General features: G+C 45.3%; 1 protein-coding gene across 1 annotated transcript in view; it reads right to left on the bottom strand.

Annotated features, from left to right (window-relative positions):
• The window catches only part of dclk2a (doublecortin-like kinase 2a), a 640,305-nt gene that overhangs the window by 87,068 nt on the left and 536,603 nt on the right, over positions 1 to 16,634 (bottom strand). The window contains exon 11 of the mRNA XM_070871479.1: positions 3,797 to 3,930. Within this exon, the coding sequence (XP_070727580.1) occupies positions 3,797 to 3,930 (134 nt within the window). The remainder of the gene's footprint in view (positions 1 to 3,796; positions 3,931 to 16,634) is intronic.

Below are 16,634 nucleotides of genomic sequence, written 5' to 3' on the forward strand. Positions count from 1 at the left end.
CAAGGCATCAAGCCTGAGTGCCATGGGAGGGGGCCCAGCGGATGTCATCGAGTTGAACAGCCTGGAGGAGCGTGCCTTGGCATTGGTGGGTGACCACCGCCGTGCCACCACAAAGGGTGATGCAGATCCCGTGCTAGAGCATGGTAAGCTGATACTAAACTCCGATCTGCGTCACGCTCATGTCATGAAAGGCCATGCAATGTTAAGTCAAATGCCTTTTAACGCACAGTGTGTCGGCCACTAATGGTGTGCTCATGTAGCAATGGAACTCCTTGAAGTAAGAATGTTAAATATGACGGCTCACATATCAGCTAGACCGTCCCCAACCCCCAGCTATACACTGAAATGTTGTCCCCTACTTGCAGATATAGAATCGGACAGCACCGAGCAATGCACCCCATCCAGCTCTGGCACACAAAGGCCGAGTGTGACACCAACATCTCCCACCCCGATGTTGTCACCAGCTCCTTCCTCCCCCTCCCCCCACCCCCCGCAAGATCACCCACCTCCGCCATCCAAACTCATGAAGACCAGGAAGAAAAGGAGGGTGAAGTGGCAGTCTTTGAACCACTTGAGGTCGAGGAGGTGGAAGAGGAGGACTCCAGCCTCCTGACAGGTGTGCCAGCTGTCCGGCCAACATCGGTGTCGGGGTCCGACTTCTTAGGATTCGAGTCGGACAAAGCAGGAACAAGAGCTGGGAGGCGCAGAGGCCGTGCCGGAAAATCTACCAAGCCGCAAGCTCCCCGGATGATGCAACAATCCAATGAGGACGCAGGACGGCTCGCAGCAATTCAGGAAATGGTCCAGCTGTCGAGAACGAGCGTGGAACTAGGTCGAGAGCTGCTGCAGGCACATGAGATGTTTTTCAGTGCCCTTGCAGTCCATTATATATCTGATAGTGAGGTGATGCTGTTCTCACTATCAGATGCTGCGAGCTGCCAGAGTATCACATGTTCTCATTTTCACCTATTTACTCTGACAGAAGCTCATACCATCTGTGCACTCACAAACTGTCAATAACTCTGGTCTGCCTGCAATGGTCTAAAAACTTTAGTTAGGCATCTCCATTGAGCCGTTACCATCTCTCGGAACCCCAATGCCGCTTCTTCTACCATACCTTCCCTTCAACGGAGAGCTTTTCAGTTACATGTATGAACACATTCTCTGTAGCTTAAGGTCGATCACATAACTAATTCTGAGCCTCTGATGCTGGTGCAGCATTTGGATGCTACCCAGGATGTGCAGCGCTGCAGCACTCTGAACGAGTCTCCCTGCCGCCCGATTCACAGTCAGCTCAGACCACCTTTTTGCCAGCGGTCCTTCTGGCGAGCGGGAGCACGATCTTAGAGGATCGTGCACGAGGAAAATCCCTGTTTTTTGAGCCTCTGGCATGGGCGGACAGCAGGAAGTTGCGCTGGTGGTACTTCAGCGAGGAATTTCCTGCCAGGCGGGACCTGGGCTGCAGATGGGCGATAACTGAGGAATCTGGCAAAAAAAATTTCCGGGCAGAACCTCGGCTGCTGTGGGCGGAACTCTCACCATGTTTGGGCTCAATGACTTTCAGTAGCATAATGCAGAATGGAAAATTGCCGCAGTAGCTGCTGTATTTGTCAACAGAAAAATAACCTTCACCCACTCAATGTACCCCTCCTGCACATAAGAGTTTGTAAAATAGAGCTACCTAATTTTTTTTACTATGTGAGCAATAATATTGTGCCTTTCCAGTGCCCCTTTGACTTCAGGGTGATTAGTTTTCCCACTTTAAGAACAGATCCAGGTAGGCTACATAAATTATAACACTCGTAGTATAACACAAATACAACTCATTTGTCAATGACAACATTTTGAAATCATTCTCTATGAATAATGTATTATGACTGGGACAACTTTTAGTGGGAGGAGAACAGGTGAGTAGGATATCAGTCCTCCATAGTTCTGTTTACTGAATTGGAGGACATTCGGGAGGTGCCAGAGATACAATGCTAATCTCTCCTCTGGTGAAATCCTCCACCAACTGACATTTGAGGCGTTTACTGGTCATATTCCGGACATTGATTTGGAGGGACAACCTCCCATTGGACTTGAGCTCATTTGGACAAAGTTTTTCCAATAAGTCTCCTTCAGCTACACAAAGCAAAATGAAAAGAAAGATGGATTTTTATAGTGCCTTACAGCCAATTATGTCGTTACTGTTGTAATGTAGGAAATGCGGCAGTCAATTTGCAAACAGCAAGGTTTCACAAACAGCAATGTGACAATAACCAGATATTGGCGCTGAATTTGCAGTCGGCGGCTTCCCGCGGGGAATAAAATGCCCATACACCTGGTGGTCTGGGAGGTACGGAGATTTGCGGTCCAGGGGCTCTCCGGATATGCGTGGATAGAGGCTCACATCCCAGGGGCGCAGGCGGTTCGCGACGCCCCTGGGATTGTGTGGGCTTGCCCATTGATTGACAGAAGGAAATCCCCATTCATGCTTATGGGGATCTCGTATATACAGAGACCCCATAAATATGAATAGAAATACTCCCAAAAATGCCTCTACACTTCAAATTTAAAAAAAAATCACATATTTAAAATTCATCAATATGGCCTTTAATTAAATATTTAAAACAAAAATTTAAGTTGTTGAAAAATAAATGTACATTTTTAAAGTGGCTAAAAATAAACTTACCTTATTTCACAGGTTTTTAAATGTGTAAATTATTGCTAACATTTTATTTTTTTTTAAAATTCTTACACTGGTAAAATTTTTTTACGGGTATTCGCTGGGCAGAAGTTGGGCAAATAGCCCAACTCTCCACCCGGGAATGCTCTTTTCCTAGGGATGCAGATGATCTCTCAAGAGAATTCTTGACAGATCGCAAGTTCCGGGTTTTAGCGTATGCCTAAACCCTGGATTTGTGCAGCCCCTACAGGCATGTGCACACCTTGTACGTGGTCAAATTACGGCCAAATATGTTTCAGTGATATTGGTTGAGTGATAAATATTGGCCAGAGCACTGGGGAGAACTCCCTGACCTTCTTTGAAATAGTGCAAAGGAATCTTTCCCGTCCACCTGAAAAGGTGGACTCACCTCAAAGACAGCACTTCTGACATTGAAGTACTCCCTCAGTACACAAGTTGCTGGCCAATTTGCACCATTAGCTTCGCAAAAACGGCATCTCGCCCTTAACTTCCATGTTATTTTCATGAAATTGCTGTATTTGCAAAATAATTGCCCAATAAACTCGCCACAGAAAGTTAAGTTAAGTAATTAACAGTGTAAGTACCCTTTTAATTACATGATAATTGTTAATGACTGCCCATCAATCTCTCTTGCCCAGAAAGTGAACAATTATTCTCATTCCTTCAAGTTGTGAACCGTTGGTGGAGATTTTTAAAATTATAGCCCCAAACTTGGTGCACACACTGCCCGCTGCTGCTGACTGCCGCCGAGTTTTTTGGGTCGTCCCTCCTTGGTGCCAGTTTCCTCTAGGCCTCCCGCCGGCAGGAGAAGAGGATCACTGGGAACTGCCCGCTGACGTCCGCTAGCGCGCAAGGCACATAAGTGTTCTCTCGCCCGCCGAGCTGTCAGTTTGCTACGGCGGGAAAAAAGGTTAATAAACTTATTTTCATTTTTTTTTTTACAGTAATTCAGGTGAATGGGGTTCCCTGAAAGTTTTTGTGTTTTTTTTTGTGTAAATTTTTATTTTTATGTGCTCCCCCTCAATCCTCGGCGGCACTTTGGCGAGGATTGCATTTGCTGCCGAGATTGGGAGCTCCAATATTCAAAGGCTTCTGATCACTACTTACCCACTCTCTGCGATGATCTCTGGAGCAACATATGTTGGTGTGCCACACACTGTGTGCAGGGGCCCATCCACCACAGTCGCCAGGCCAAAGTCACCCAGTTTCAAGGACTTGGTTCCATCTACATATTCACACACCTATAAGACAAGGAAAAAATAAAGTGCTGACTAATGAGGCATATGATTAGGCAAATCTGAAATTACTAGGTGCATTTGCTTTATATTGAATGGGTACAATAATTAAACCCAATTCAATATTTTTTCCAAAAATATTTTCAAATGCAGTCATTGCATAATTCTCCAAGACTATACCCATTCCTCTTGGCTACTTTAAAGTCCAATGTGGCACTCCATGTCACCTTTTTCCAAATGCGGCACTCAAATTCATTTGGAAGTTAATATGTGAAATAAAGCTTCAATTATTTTGCCGAGTGATGACAGAAAGAGCAAAAGAAGCAATTGTTACATTTCAAATTTTTATCAGAGACTTTCTTCGCACCAAAGACAAAAGTAAACTCTGGTAGGCAAGCCTCCTATGATCAAATGAGTAACTTAGTCTGCAATTAGGGAGAATAGCGTGCCTTTGGTGAACAACAGATCTGTTTATATGTAGAATTTCTACTACACACTCACATAATTTCTGAGCCACTCAATATACGTTCACATCAGAGTTAATTACCAAACAGAGTTTTCAGAAATAGAAGCTTTTACAATAGCAGTAAATACAGTCAATTGTTGAGGTATTCAGAATTGTGTAGGTCTTCCTACCTTAGGAGTTCACATCTTACCTACATGTCCACAGCGTTTGGTCAAAATTGTAACTAACTAGAAAATTATAAATATCTAAAAGTATACTTCTCATTCTACTGTCTTATCACATGTACAAAAGCCTGTCAAAGCCCCATGGAGGTGAGAGGTTGACGTGGGTTGTTTAAGCCAAGAAGATGCTGGAAACCGCAGCATGTCAGGCAGCATCTGTGAAGAGAAGAGAAGAATTAACATTTTGGATGGAAATCTTTCGTCAAAACCCGTCTGACAAAGGGTCCACACCCGAACCGTTAATCTTCCTTCAATGCCGCTCCTCCATTGTCCAGCAGAGTGGGACTGCCCTTGCCTAATTCCACTGTTACCTACCTATCCAGTTGTAACCAGAGAATCTCCTGCTTCTCCACCCGCACCATTACCTCTGGAGTCCCTCAAGGATCTATTCTTGCCCCTCCTATTGCTCATCCATATGCTGCCCCTCGGTGACATTATCGAATACACAACATCAAGTATGCTGATTACTTCCAGCTCTACCTCACTACTAACTCTCTCAACTCCTCCACTGCCTCTGTTTTATCAGACTGCTTGTCCAACATCCAGTCTTGGATGAGATGCATATCCTCCAATTATACATTGGAAAGATTGAAGAGATTGTCTTAGGTCTCCGCCACAAACTCAGTTTCCTCACCATTGATTCCCTGCCCATCCACGGCTACTGTCTGAGGCTGAACCAGACTTCGGCGTCCTATTTGACCCTGAGCAGATCTTCAAACACCATATCCTCTCCATCACCAAGACTGTCTACTTCACCTCTGTAACAACGCCTGTCTCTGCCCTGCCTCAGTTTATCCACCTCTGAAATCCTCATCCATACCTTTGTAACCTCCAAGCTCGACTATTCCAATACTCTCCTGGCTGGACTCCAATCTTGCACCCACCGTAAATTTCAGCTTATCCAAAACTCTGCTGCTTGTATCCTAACCCACACCAAGTACCACTCTCCCATGACCCTGTGCTTGCTTCCCAACATTGGTTCCCAGTCCGCGAACGCCTTGATTTGACCATTCTCATTATCATGTTCAGGTCCCTCCATGATCTCGTTCTTCCCTATCTCTGTAACCTCTCCAGTCCTACAACCCTCCACAAACTCTACGGTTCTGGCTCTTCCGCAGTCCCACTCCCTTCACTACACCATTGCCAGCTGTGCATTCAGCTGTACCAGCTGTAAGCTCTGGAATTCCCTCCCAAAACTGATCAACACCTCTTTCATTCTTTAAGACCCTCCTCATCTAAAGTTATCAACATAACCCTCTATTCTCTTCTCCTTCATATGTTTGTCTAGCCTCCCCTTAAATACATCTATACTATTCGCTTCAACCACTCCCTGTGGTAGCGAGTTCCACATTCTCACCACTCTTTGGATAAAGAAGTTTCTTCTGAATTCCTTAAAGAGATTTTCGAAGGCCTTTTGAAAATCTAGATAATTTACATCTACTGCATTACCATTGTCTACTCTCTCTGTTACCTCCTCAAAAAATTCAATGAGGTTAACATAGGAAAACATCACAAGCACCTTGGGATGTTTTCCTATGTTAATGGCGCAATATAAATGGAAGTTGTTGTTGTGGTTGTTGGGTTTCCAGCATTTTCTGTTTTGTTTCATATTTCCAGAAGTATTTTACTTTATATTCACATCGTCTAAGCTAAGATTCTCCTGAACAGATTGCGAATGCAGCTAATTCCTCAGGCACTATATTTGCTAGTAATTAACTGTTCGCCTAGCTTCTTTCTCATGTGCTTCTGGCATAGCCAGCGAAACATGGCCAATTTCCCAGCAGACAATGGCAGAGTTGTTTCCAGTGTGTTACACTCTTAAGACAAATTGTTGTTTTAATCTACAAAACATGGTACACAGTGAAGATCTAGAAATTACAGACAAAAATATTCATTTTTGTCACAGCAATGAGTGCATGCTTTTTGTTTTATCAATTCATTTCACCACTTTTAAAGAATAAAATCATCTGAAGTGGATAATGTGAATGACCTATTGGTAGTGTGGAGCAGAAAGACAAACTGAAATTCCTACTAGGAATGCTCCATACAGGAGAGTTACGACTATACTCCACACGTCTAATTTTTCAATGAGTCCTACATTGCGATTATCAGCCATGAGAAGTTAGCAGGAAGTAAGTCTGGCTCTCCACTAGATTATTTCTTGCTGGGTGTGATTGTTTCCAAAGAAATCATATACCCAGCTGTGCAGCAGTCGAATGGAGCAATGCTATTTCTCAAATTCAAGCCTCTCGGCATTTTAATTTTTTTTACTTATACACTCACAGAGGTGTTAAAACCTTGCATTCAATGAATTTATGTAGAAAGGAGGCACATCTGGCAATTACCATTGATTTCACAGCAAATCCCACAGGAACTTTAAGCTTTGTGGCTGTTGAGAAAAATGTGGCAAGCAGACAGTGGCCCTTTAACAATTGGTGCTAACAGGACAGTTTTCCCACCACATACTCGAAAATCAGTTACAGTATTTGTAATCTCAAAATACTGTTGACCAAGCAGGGTTTTTGTTTCATCTGATGACACGCCAGCTGTTCTTGCTCTCACACTTCGCCTGGCATATTTAATAGTGAATAAAACAAATTAAAAGAACGACAATTTTTTTTTTGAACTTAAAGGACTTGACAAGCTTGTCCAGAAAAATGGAAATGTATTAATTAGTGAAAAGCTCACGTCTCTGGGTTACAGCTTCCTTGTACTAAAGAAATCACAAAGAACATAATGGTGTGATACTCCCTGCAATGGATGATAGAGTGGGCAGGCTGCTCAAGGAACAAATGTTTCTTTATTGTTAGTTTAATTTGTTCTGTTGGTGAACACACACAGTAGTTCTCAGTGGGTATCCTGCATAACAACAGAGATGGGCTTGATGCCCGAGGTAATGCATAGTCCTATTCTGGCACAATTATTGCTTTCAAGTAGTTCTGTCTCCACGTCTGCTGGTAGCCAATGACAGGAAAATATAAAATTACACTATCTCCCTACCCTTGCAAATACTTTCTGATGGCTTTTCCCCTCTCCCTTCACTTAGCCTGAGCAGACATTTACTGCTGGTGTTATAAAGATGAAATTGAACATGTAATCTGATAGCATCTTTAGACAGCAAGTATTCAAATACAACTATGTCCTGATAAAAATGTTTACTTGTGCCCCTGTTCTAAAACCAATTAAAAACTTCAGAAAAGAACCAGGCCTCAGGTCTGATGAGAAAAATAAAATCAGCAGTTTTATTATGCATTAGAAATAATGTGGTCCAAACACAGAAATCTGGCCATCTGGAGTCATTTTTTCACAATCCTTGACAACTTGAAGCATTTTTGCCAAAAAATGTAGCACTGGCCTAAATTGAAACATAAGAATATACAGGAACGGGAAAATGCATTTTAGTTCATTAGGCCAGTCTCAGAATACAGTTAACTACCAATATCCCTCAATTGATTTTCTCACCAAATGCCTGTTGAACTCGCTTTGAAAATTACTGATATTATCAGCCTCAATTGCCTCTCTAGACAAACACTAACCATGCCCTGTATGAAGCAGTCATACCTCATCTCTTGAAACATCTGCCCTTATCTGAGCTATTACAGACTTTGGGACGGCTATAGATATTCTTTCAACGTCACCAGTCATTCTTGTGTCCCCTACCTTAAATTCTCAATATATAATTATCTGAGCTTGAGCCCCTTGTTGTCTTTGTTGTTCTCCAGGCCATGCTAAACAGTTTTCCATGGTTCGCATCCCACCATTCTGATGGAATTCTCTGCATAACCACCCTCTGTCTTCTTTGATAAAGAAAGACTTGCGTTTATACAGTGCCTTACATGACCTCAGGACATCCAAAAGCGCTTTACAGCCAATGAAATGCTTTTGAAATGTAGTCACATTTTGAAATGTATGAAACACGGCAGGCAATTTGCACACAGCAAGCTCCCACAAACAACAATGTGATAATGACTGGATAATCTGTTTTCAGTCATGTTGATTAATGGATAAATATTGGCCAGAACACCGGGGATAACTCCCCTGCTCTTCTTCGATATAGTGCCATATTTACGTCCGCCTGAGAGAGCAGATGGGGCCTCGGTTTAATGTCTCATTTGCAAGACAGTGACAGTGCAGCACTCCCTCAGTAGTCAGTTTCTAGTCCTTCAATAACTGACCCCAATTTGTGCTTTTCTACCTTTTGGAACATTCTTCTGCATCAAAAATCTTGCTGAGGCCCACGGAGCTCTTTTATTCACAAGCTCCGATATCTCCTCAAAGAATTTGAATATGTTTGTCATACATGATTCTCCCCCCAAAAACCTATGCTGACTTGCCCTGATGACATCATGCTTCTCTCGGGTGTTGAAATTCGGTGCCGCCATTTTTGAGCCAGTGTCACCGGCTGAAAGAAATTTTTAACAGCAGGTATTAGGCGTGGACCCAAAACGTGAAATTCAGTTTTGTCGCCTAAAGAGTGGCTGGCAATGTAAAATCATAGCGTTGCACACTTATCTGGAGGCGCTACGCTGCTCTAAATGGGCTGTTAAGCGTGGGCTCAACATCTGGGTGTTGGGCATTATTTGGAGCTGTGTCACAGACATAGTGGGGCCATCTGGATTCCATTGAGGCATTGATTGGGCACCCCTCGTGGGTAGATTCGCTTCCTACGCACTGACTCAGAAGCTGAGCATGGCAGACCCAGCCACAGCAGCTCGTCAACATCCTCATCGGTTCGCAGGCGCTGCCCTGGATGCACTCCTTGATGTCCTGGAGAGGCGGTGGGTACCAACTCACAGAGGCCTATGGAGGGAAATCTCAGAACAAGTTTCTGCAATTGGCACGGTGGCCAGGACAGCCACTCAATGCCTACAGAAGTGGAATGAGATGATGCAGCTGATGAGGGTGAGTATCTTAAATTTGAACTGCCAGCATGCTAAGCTCTGAGCTCAATGTGTACTCTCTGCTCAATGTAGTGTTCCAGCATCCATGCTCTACGTGGTTGAGGCCAGATGGAAGGTTCCCATTTGAAGCCTCACCCACTGCAAGGGCCTGCATGCGCTGTTAACCTTGCTACTCGGTTCTGCAGACCCACCCCTGATGTTGTTAACCCCTCAGTCTTCATATACATCTCGAAGACAATAGCCTCCCTGTAACTGTTAGGTCCTGGCCCCCTAATTCAAGCATTGCCACAGCAAGTCCACACAGTGAATGGAAGTTACATCGCCTCAATGTTGCAGATGTGTCTCACAAGCCCATCGAGCCCATCTTTGGTAGATACCAACAATTGTGGGATGCTTCAAGTGACCATGGGGTCCCAGACATGGTGGCATGGGCTATGGCTGACATGGCAGTAGCCATTGAGCACCAGGCCGACGCTATGGTAGGCCTGAAAACTGTCATGTCATCAGTGCGTGGTGGCATCAATCAGCTCTGTGGTGTACTGCAGTCGCAGTCTGCCCTGATGCAGAGCCAACTTGAATCCACTCAGGCACTGAGCACTGCCACTGTGTCTGGGACCACATCAGTTGCACGGGGAACTAATGTTAGCGAAGCACGGCAGCAATCTGTGCTCAGCCAGATAGCACCAGATGCTGAAGCTCTTCCCCGGGGTAGTAGTAGTGTGTCAGGCCTGTTGGAACGGAAGACATCATTCCACCCTTGCCCCTGCCGCTCTCTGCAATCCATCCACCACAGAGTACTGCCGCCCATGCCAAGGTGATGCAGTCCACAGCCGGTCCTTCCAGGGCCCGTGGTGGTGCAGAAAGTCCTGCTAGGCCATCAGGTGTGGCTGCGGTGCCAACACATCGGTCTTCTACCAGCCTTGGTGCAGGCACTGAGACCCCATTGAGGAGGAGCAGTAGGCCTGGGAGGGGGCAGAATGGAAGAGGTGGGAAAGCACTGAGAAAGAGCCGGTAAATATGTGTGTGCTGGTGGCCAGAAATGGTGCCCATGCTCGAATGTGAACTAATGTAAATGCAGTTGAATGAGCCAATAAAGAATTGTGTGATGCTGGCCAGAGATGCTGTCTGTGTTCCATGATGAAGTAATGTGAATAGTTGCATGTGCATCTGGGTGATAATGTTTCAAGGGAACTGGTTCCAATTATTGTTTGCTGTGGATAATGGTGTCCTTTAATGCTTCTTTACAGCACACTATGGTGTTTTCTGTAAATAAAAATTAGTTTCATTTGTCACAATCTTGTGTTGCTATTTGTGTGCATGTAGGCTTGGAGGATGGGGCGCGATGTTTTCAGCAGATGACCATGTGAAGAGGCTGGCAGGTGAGGCACGGCCCGCAATGCCAAATAAGTACAATCGATGGCCCCCTGAACCATGGGGAAGCCCGCTATCATGGTGTAGTCACAGGAACGCACATCCAGGTCTTCCCTGGAAATGCTGAACTTGATGTAGTCCATACGTTTGCTGTAGAGAGTGTGGGTAACCTGGAGAATGCAGCAGTGTACAGCAAACTGCGGGAATTTGCATATATTGCCTACAGGAGATTGGAAGGAGCCGGTACCATAGAAGTTGAGTGCTGCTGTCACTGACAGCGAGGTCCTGGTGGCGATGTCAGCTGCCAGGTATGTCTGCAGAAGGTTGCATTGCTCCGTGACCACCTCCTTGCGGAGCCTCAGCCTTCTTAAGCACTGTTCCTCGGAGATATCAAGATAAGAGTAATGTGCATGGTTTAGCCAGTGTCTGTATGGCCGCCTGTCCCGCCGTCTGGGGTGTGTTCTCTGGGGAGGATCCACATTCGCCCTAAGCTGCCTCTGCAGCCGGCGCCTTTCAAGTTGTCCCCACAGGATGACATGGTGTGTGATCACTGCCCCCAGAAGTTTGCAGAGGTCACAGCGAAATGCAACTTTCACATTTTTCCGATATGGAACTCAACAATGTGTCCGAGATACTTATACTGAATCGGACGAGCCAACATCAGGATGACACCAACACCCTACACTCTGTGCGAGCATCAAAAGCAGCACTGACCAGAACCTCTGAGCCCCAGCTTCAATTCCCTCTAAATAACGCTCCGTATTCGTTTCTCCGCCTTGTGCAGTCCAACTTTTTCAGGTGTCGTCGACACCGGCCGTTAAGTGAGGCGGCAAAAGTGAATGTGGTGAGAAGCGCGGCAAGGAGGCGTTGTACACGTACTGATCTCATGATTTTACGTTACGTTTTAATGCCCTTAAAAAATGAACACCAAATTTCGCGGCAGGTGTCAACAGCACCCAGTGGCACTCCGAACTGCCTTACGCCCAGTTAACATAGAAACATAGAAAATAGGTGCAGGAGTAGGCCATTTGGACCTTTGAGCCTGCACCACCATTCAATAAAATCATGGCTGATCATTCACCTCAGTACCCCTTTCCTGCTTTCTCTCCATACCCCTTGATCCCTTTAGCCGTAAAGGCCATATCTAATTCCCTCTTGAATATATCCAATGAACTGGCATCAACAACTTTCTGCGGTAGGGAATTCCACAGTTAACAACTCTCTGAGTGAAAAGTTCCTCCTCATCTCAGTCCTAAATGGCTTACCCCTTATCCTTAGACTGTGTCCCATGGTTCTGGACTTCCCCAACATCGGGAACATTCTTCCTGCATCTAACCTGTCCAGTCCCGGCAGAATTTTATATGTTTCTATGAGATCCCCTCTCATTCTTCTAAACTCCAGTGAATACAGGCCCAGTCGATCCAGTCTCTCCTCATGTGTCAGTCCTGCCATCCCAGGAATCCGTCTGGTGAACCTTCGCTGCACTCCCTCAATAACAAGAACGTCCTTCCTCAGATTAGGAGACCAAAACTGAACACAATATTCCAGGTGAGGTCTCACCAAGGCCCTGTACAACTGCAGTAAGACCTTCCTGCTCTTATACTCAAATCCTCTTGCTATGAAGGCTAACATACCATTTCCCTTCTTCACCACCTGCTGTACCTGCATGCCAACTTTCAATGACTGATGAACCATGACACCCAGGTCTCGTTGCACCTCCTCTTTTGCTAATCTGCCACCATTCAGATAATATTCTGCCTTTGTGTTTTTGCCCCCAAAGTGGATAACCTCACATTTATCCACATTATACTGCAACTGCCATGCATTTGCCCACTCACCTAACCTGTCCAAGTCACCCTGCAGCGTCTTAGCGTCCTCCTCACAGCTCACACTGCCACCCAGCTTAGTGTCATCTGCAAACTTGGAGATATTACACTCAATTCCTTCATCTAAATCATTAATGTATATTGTAAATAGCTGTGGCACTCCACTAGTCACTGCCTGCCATTCTGAAAAGGATCCGTTTATCCCGACTCTCTGATTCCTGTCTGCCAACCAGTTCTCTATCCACGTCAGTACATTAACCCAATACCATGTGCTTTAATTTTGCACACCAATCTCTTGTGTGGGACTTTGTCAAAAGCCTTTTGAAAGTCCAAATACACCACATCCACTGATTCTCAACTATTTACATCCTCAAAAAATTCCAGAAGATTTGTCAAGCATGATTTCCCTTTCATAAATCCATGCTGACTTGGACCGAGCCTGTCACTGCTTTCCAAATGCGCTGCTATTTCATCTTTAATAATTGATTCCAACATTTTCCCCACTACTGATGTCGGGCTAACCAGTCTAAAATTACCCGTTTTCTCTCTCCATCCTTTTTTAAAAAGTGGTGTTACATTAACTACCCTCCAGTCCATAGAAACTGATCCAGAATCGATAGACTGTTGGAAAATGATCACCAATGCATCCATTATTTCTAGGGCTATTTCCTTAAGTACTCTGGGATGCAGACTATCATGCCCCGGGGATTTATCAATTTCCCTAACACATTTTCCCGCCAAATAAGGATTTCCTTCAGTTATTCCTTCTCACTAAACCCTCGGTCCCCTAGTATTTCCGGAAGGTTATTTGTGTCTTCCTTCATGAAGACAGAAGCAAAGTATTTGTTCAACTGGTCTGCCATTTCTTTGTTCCCCATTATAAATTCACCTGAATCTGACTGCAAGGGACTTTCACTAATCTTCACTAATCTTCTTCTCTTCACATATCTATAGAAGCTTTTGCAGTCAGTTTTTGTGTTCTCAGCAAGCTTCCTCTCATACTCTATTTCCCCCCTCCTAATTAAACCCTTTGTCCTCCTCTGCTGAATTTTAAATTTCTCCCAGTCCTCAGGTTTTCTGCTTTTTCTGGCCAATTTATATGCCTCTTCCTTGGATTTAACAATATCCTTAATTTCCCTTGTTAGCCACGGTTGAGCCACCTTCCCCTTTTTATTTTTACTCCAGACAGGGATGTACAATTGTTGATGTTCATCCATGTGATCTTTAAATGTTTGCCATTGCCTATCCACCGTCAACCCTTTAAGTATCATTTGCCAGTCTATTCTAGCCAATTCACGTCTCATACCATCAAAATGACCTTTCCTTATGTTCAGGACCCCAGTCTCTGAATTAACTGTGTCACTCTTAATAAAGAATTCGACCAGATTGCTAATTAGTCCTTTCTCACTACACATCACCCAGTCTAGGATGGGCAGCCCTCTAGTTGGTTCCTCGACATATTGGTCGAGAAAACCATCCCTAATACACTCCAGGAAATCCTCCTCCACCGTATTACTACCAGTTTGGTTAGCCCAATCAATATGTAGATTAAAGTCGCCCATGATAACTGCTGTACCTTTATTGCACGCATCCCTAATTTCTTGTTTGATGCTGTCCCCAACCTCACTACTACTGTTTGGTGGTCTGTACACAACTCGCACTAGCGTTTTCTGCCCTTTGGTATTCTGCAGCTCCACCCATACAGATTCCACATCATCCAAGCTAATGTCCTTTCTTACTATTGCGTTAATTTCCTCTTTAACTAGCAACGCCACCCCGCCTCCTTTTCCTTTCTGTCTATCCTTCCTGAATGTTGAATACCCGCGGATGTTGAGTGCCCAACCTTGGTCACCCTGGAGCCATGTCTCTGTGATGCCAATTATATCATATTCATTAATTGCTGCCTGAGCAGTTAATTCTTCCACCTTATTATGAATACTCCTCACATTGAGGCACAGAGCCTTCAGAATTTTAACACAATTTGCCCCTTTAGAATTTTGCTGTAATGTGGCCCTTTTTGATTTTTGCCTTGGGTTTCTCTGCCCTCCACTTTTACTTTTCTTCTTTTTATCTTTCGCTTCTGCCCCCATTCTACTTCCCTCTGTCTCCCTTCATAGGTTCCCATCCCTCTGCCATATTAGTTTAACCCCTCTCCAACAGCACTACCAAACACTCCTCCTAGGACATTGGTTCCAGTCCTGCCCAGGTGCAGACCGTCCGGTTTTTACTGGTCCCACATCCCCCAGAACCGGTTACAATGTCCCAGGAATTTGAATCCCTCCCTTCTACACCACTCCTCAAGCCACGTATTCATCTGAGCTATCCTGCGATTCCTACTCTGACTAGCACGTGGCACTGGTAGCAATCCTGAGATTACTACCTTTGAAGTCCTACTTTTTAATTTAATTCCTAGCTCCCTAAATTCAGCTTGTAGGATCTCATCCCGTTTTTTTACCTATATTGTTGGTACCTACATGCACCACGACAACTGGCTGTTCACCCTCCCCCTCCAAAATGTCCTGCAACCGCTCCGAGACATCCTTGACCCTTGCACCAGGGAGGCAACATACCATCGTGGAGTCTTGATTGCGGCCGCAGAAACGTCTATCTATTCCCCTTACAATAGGCTCCCCTACCACTATAGCTCTCCCACTCTTTTTCCTGCCCTCCTGGGCAGCAGAGCCACCCACGGTGCCATGGACTTGGCTGCTGCTGCCCTCCCGTGATGAGTCACCCCCCCAACAGCACCCAAGGCTGTGTATCTGTTTTGGAGGGGGATAACCGCAGGGGACCTCTGCACTACTTTCCTTCCACTGATCTTCCTGTTGGTCACCCATTCCCTATATGTCTGTGTAACCTTTATCTGCGGTATGACCAACTCACTAAACATGCTATTCACGGCATCCTCAGCAAAGCGGATGCTCCAGAGTGAATCCACTCGCAGTTCCAGTGCCGCAATCCGGTCTGTCAGGAGCTGCAGCAGGATACACTTCCTGCACATGTAGTCGTCAGGGACACTGAAAGCGTCCCTGAGTTCCCACATAGCACAGGAGGAGCATGACACGTGTCCGAGCTCTCCTGCCATGACTTAACCCCTAGATTAACTTAATTTGGCAACAACAATGATAAAGGTTACCTGCTGATAAGGAAAAGGAAAAGAAAAACTACTCACCAATCACCAGCCAATCACTTACCCCCTTGGCTGTGACATCACCCTTCAATTTCTTTCTACTTCTTTTCTGCCTTCTCTCCCTGCACCAGTTGGCTCCTCGACAAACTCCCGCCGCTCTCAGTCGCTGGGCCTTTTATAGGCCTCCCTCCAACCTCCCGCTCCTCGACGAACTCCCGCCGCTCTCAGTCGCTGGGCCTTTTATAGGCGTCCCTCCGACCTCCCGCTCCTCGACGAACTCCCGCCGCTCTCAGTCGCTGGGCCTTTTATCGGCCTCCCTTGGGCATTATCAGCAGATGTTAACAACCGAATTTCGACCACTAGGAGAGCTAGCAGCTTCTTGCACGAACACTGATACCAGGAAACTGATACGGTAGCTGCAGGTGCCCGGCAGCAGATTGCACAGCTCTGCAATTACCTTTCTGTTGATCCAGACCCCATAACCTTGGCGGAAGATCAGCAGAAATCCCACAGAAACGGCGCAAATAGCCATTCCCGCTGTTTCTGGAGGGGTATCTGTCGGTCTTCCACTGAAGCTATAGCGGGAGATCAAGGGAACTTCTGCGGAAATTATTTTAACGTTTTCAATTACAATCTAATGGAGTCAAGATTTGGAAGTATTTCCCTCAACCCCTGTATTTATCCCAAAGAAGAATAATTTAAAAAACCCTGAAAAATGTATTTCTCAGTGTTGTATGCTCATATTGCGTATGCTCCATTTAAACAATAGATTAATTGGGGTATGCAGTTTTCCTG

Source organism: Pristiophorus japonicus, chromosome 2 (genome assembly GCF_044704955.1).
Source record: "Pristiophorus japonicus isolate sPriJap1 chromosome 2, sPriJap1.hap1, whole genome shotgun sequence".
In the NCBI taxonomy this organism is placed as follows: domain Eukaryota; kingdom Metazoa; phylum Chordata; class Chondrichthyes; family Pristiophoridae; genus Pristiophorus; species Pristiophorus japonicus.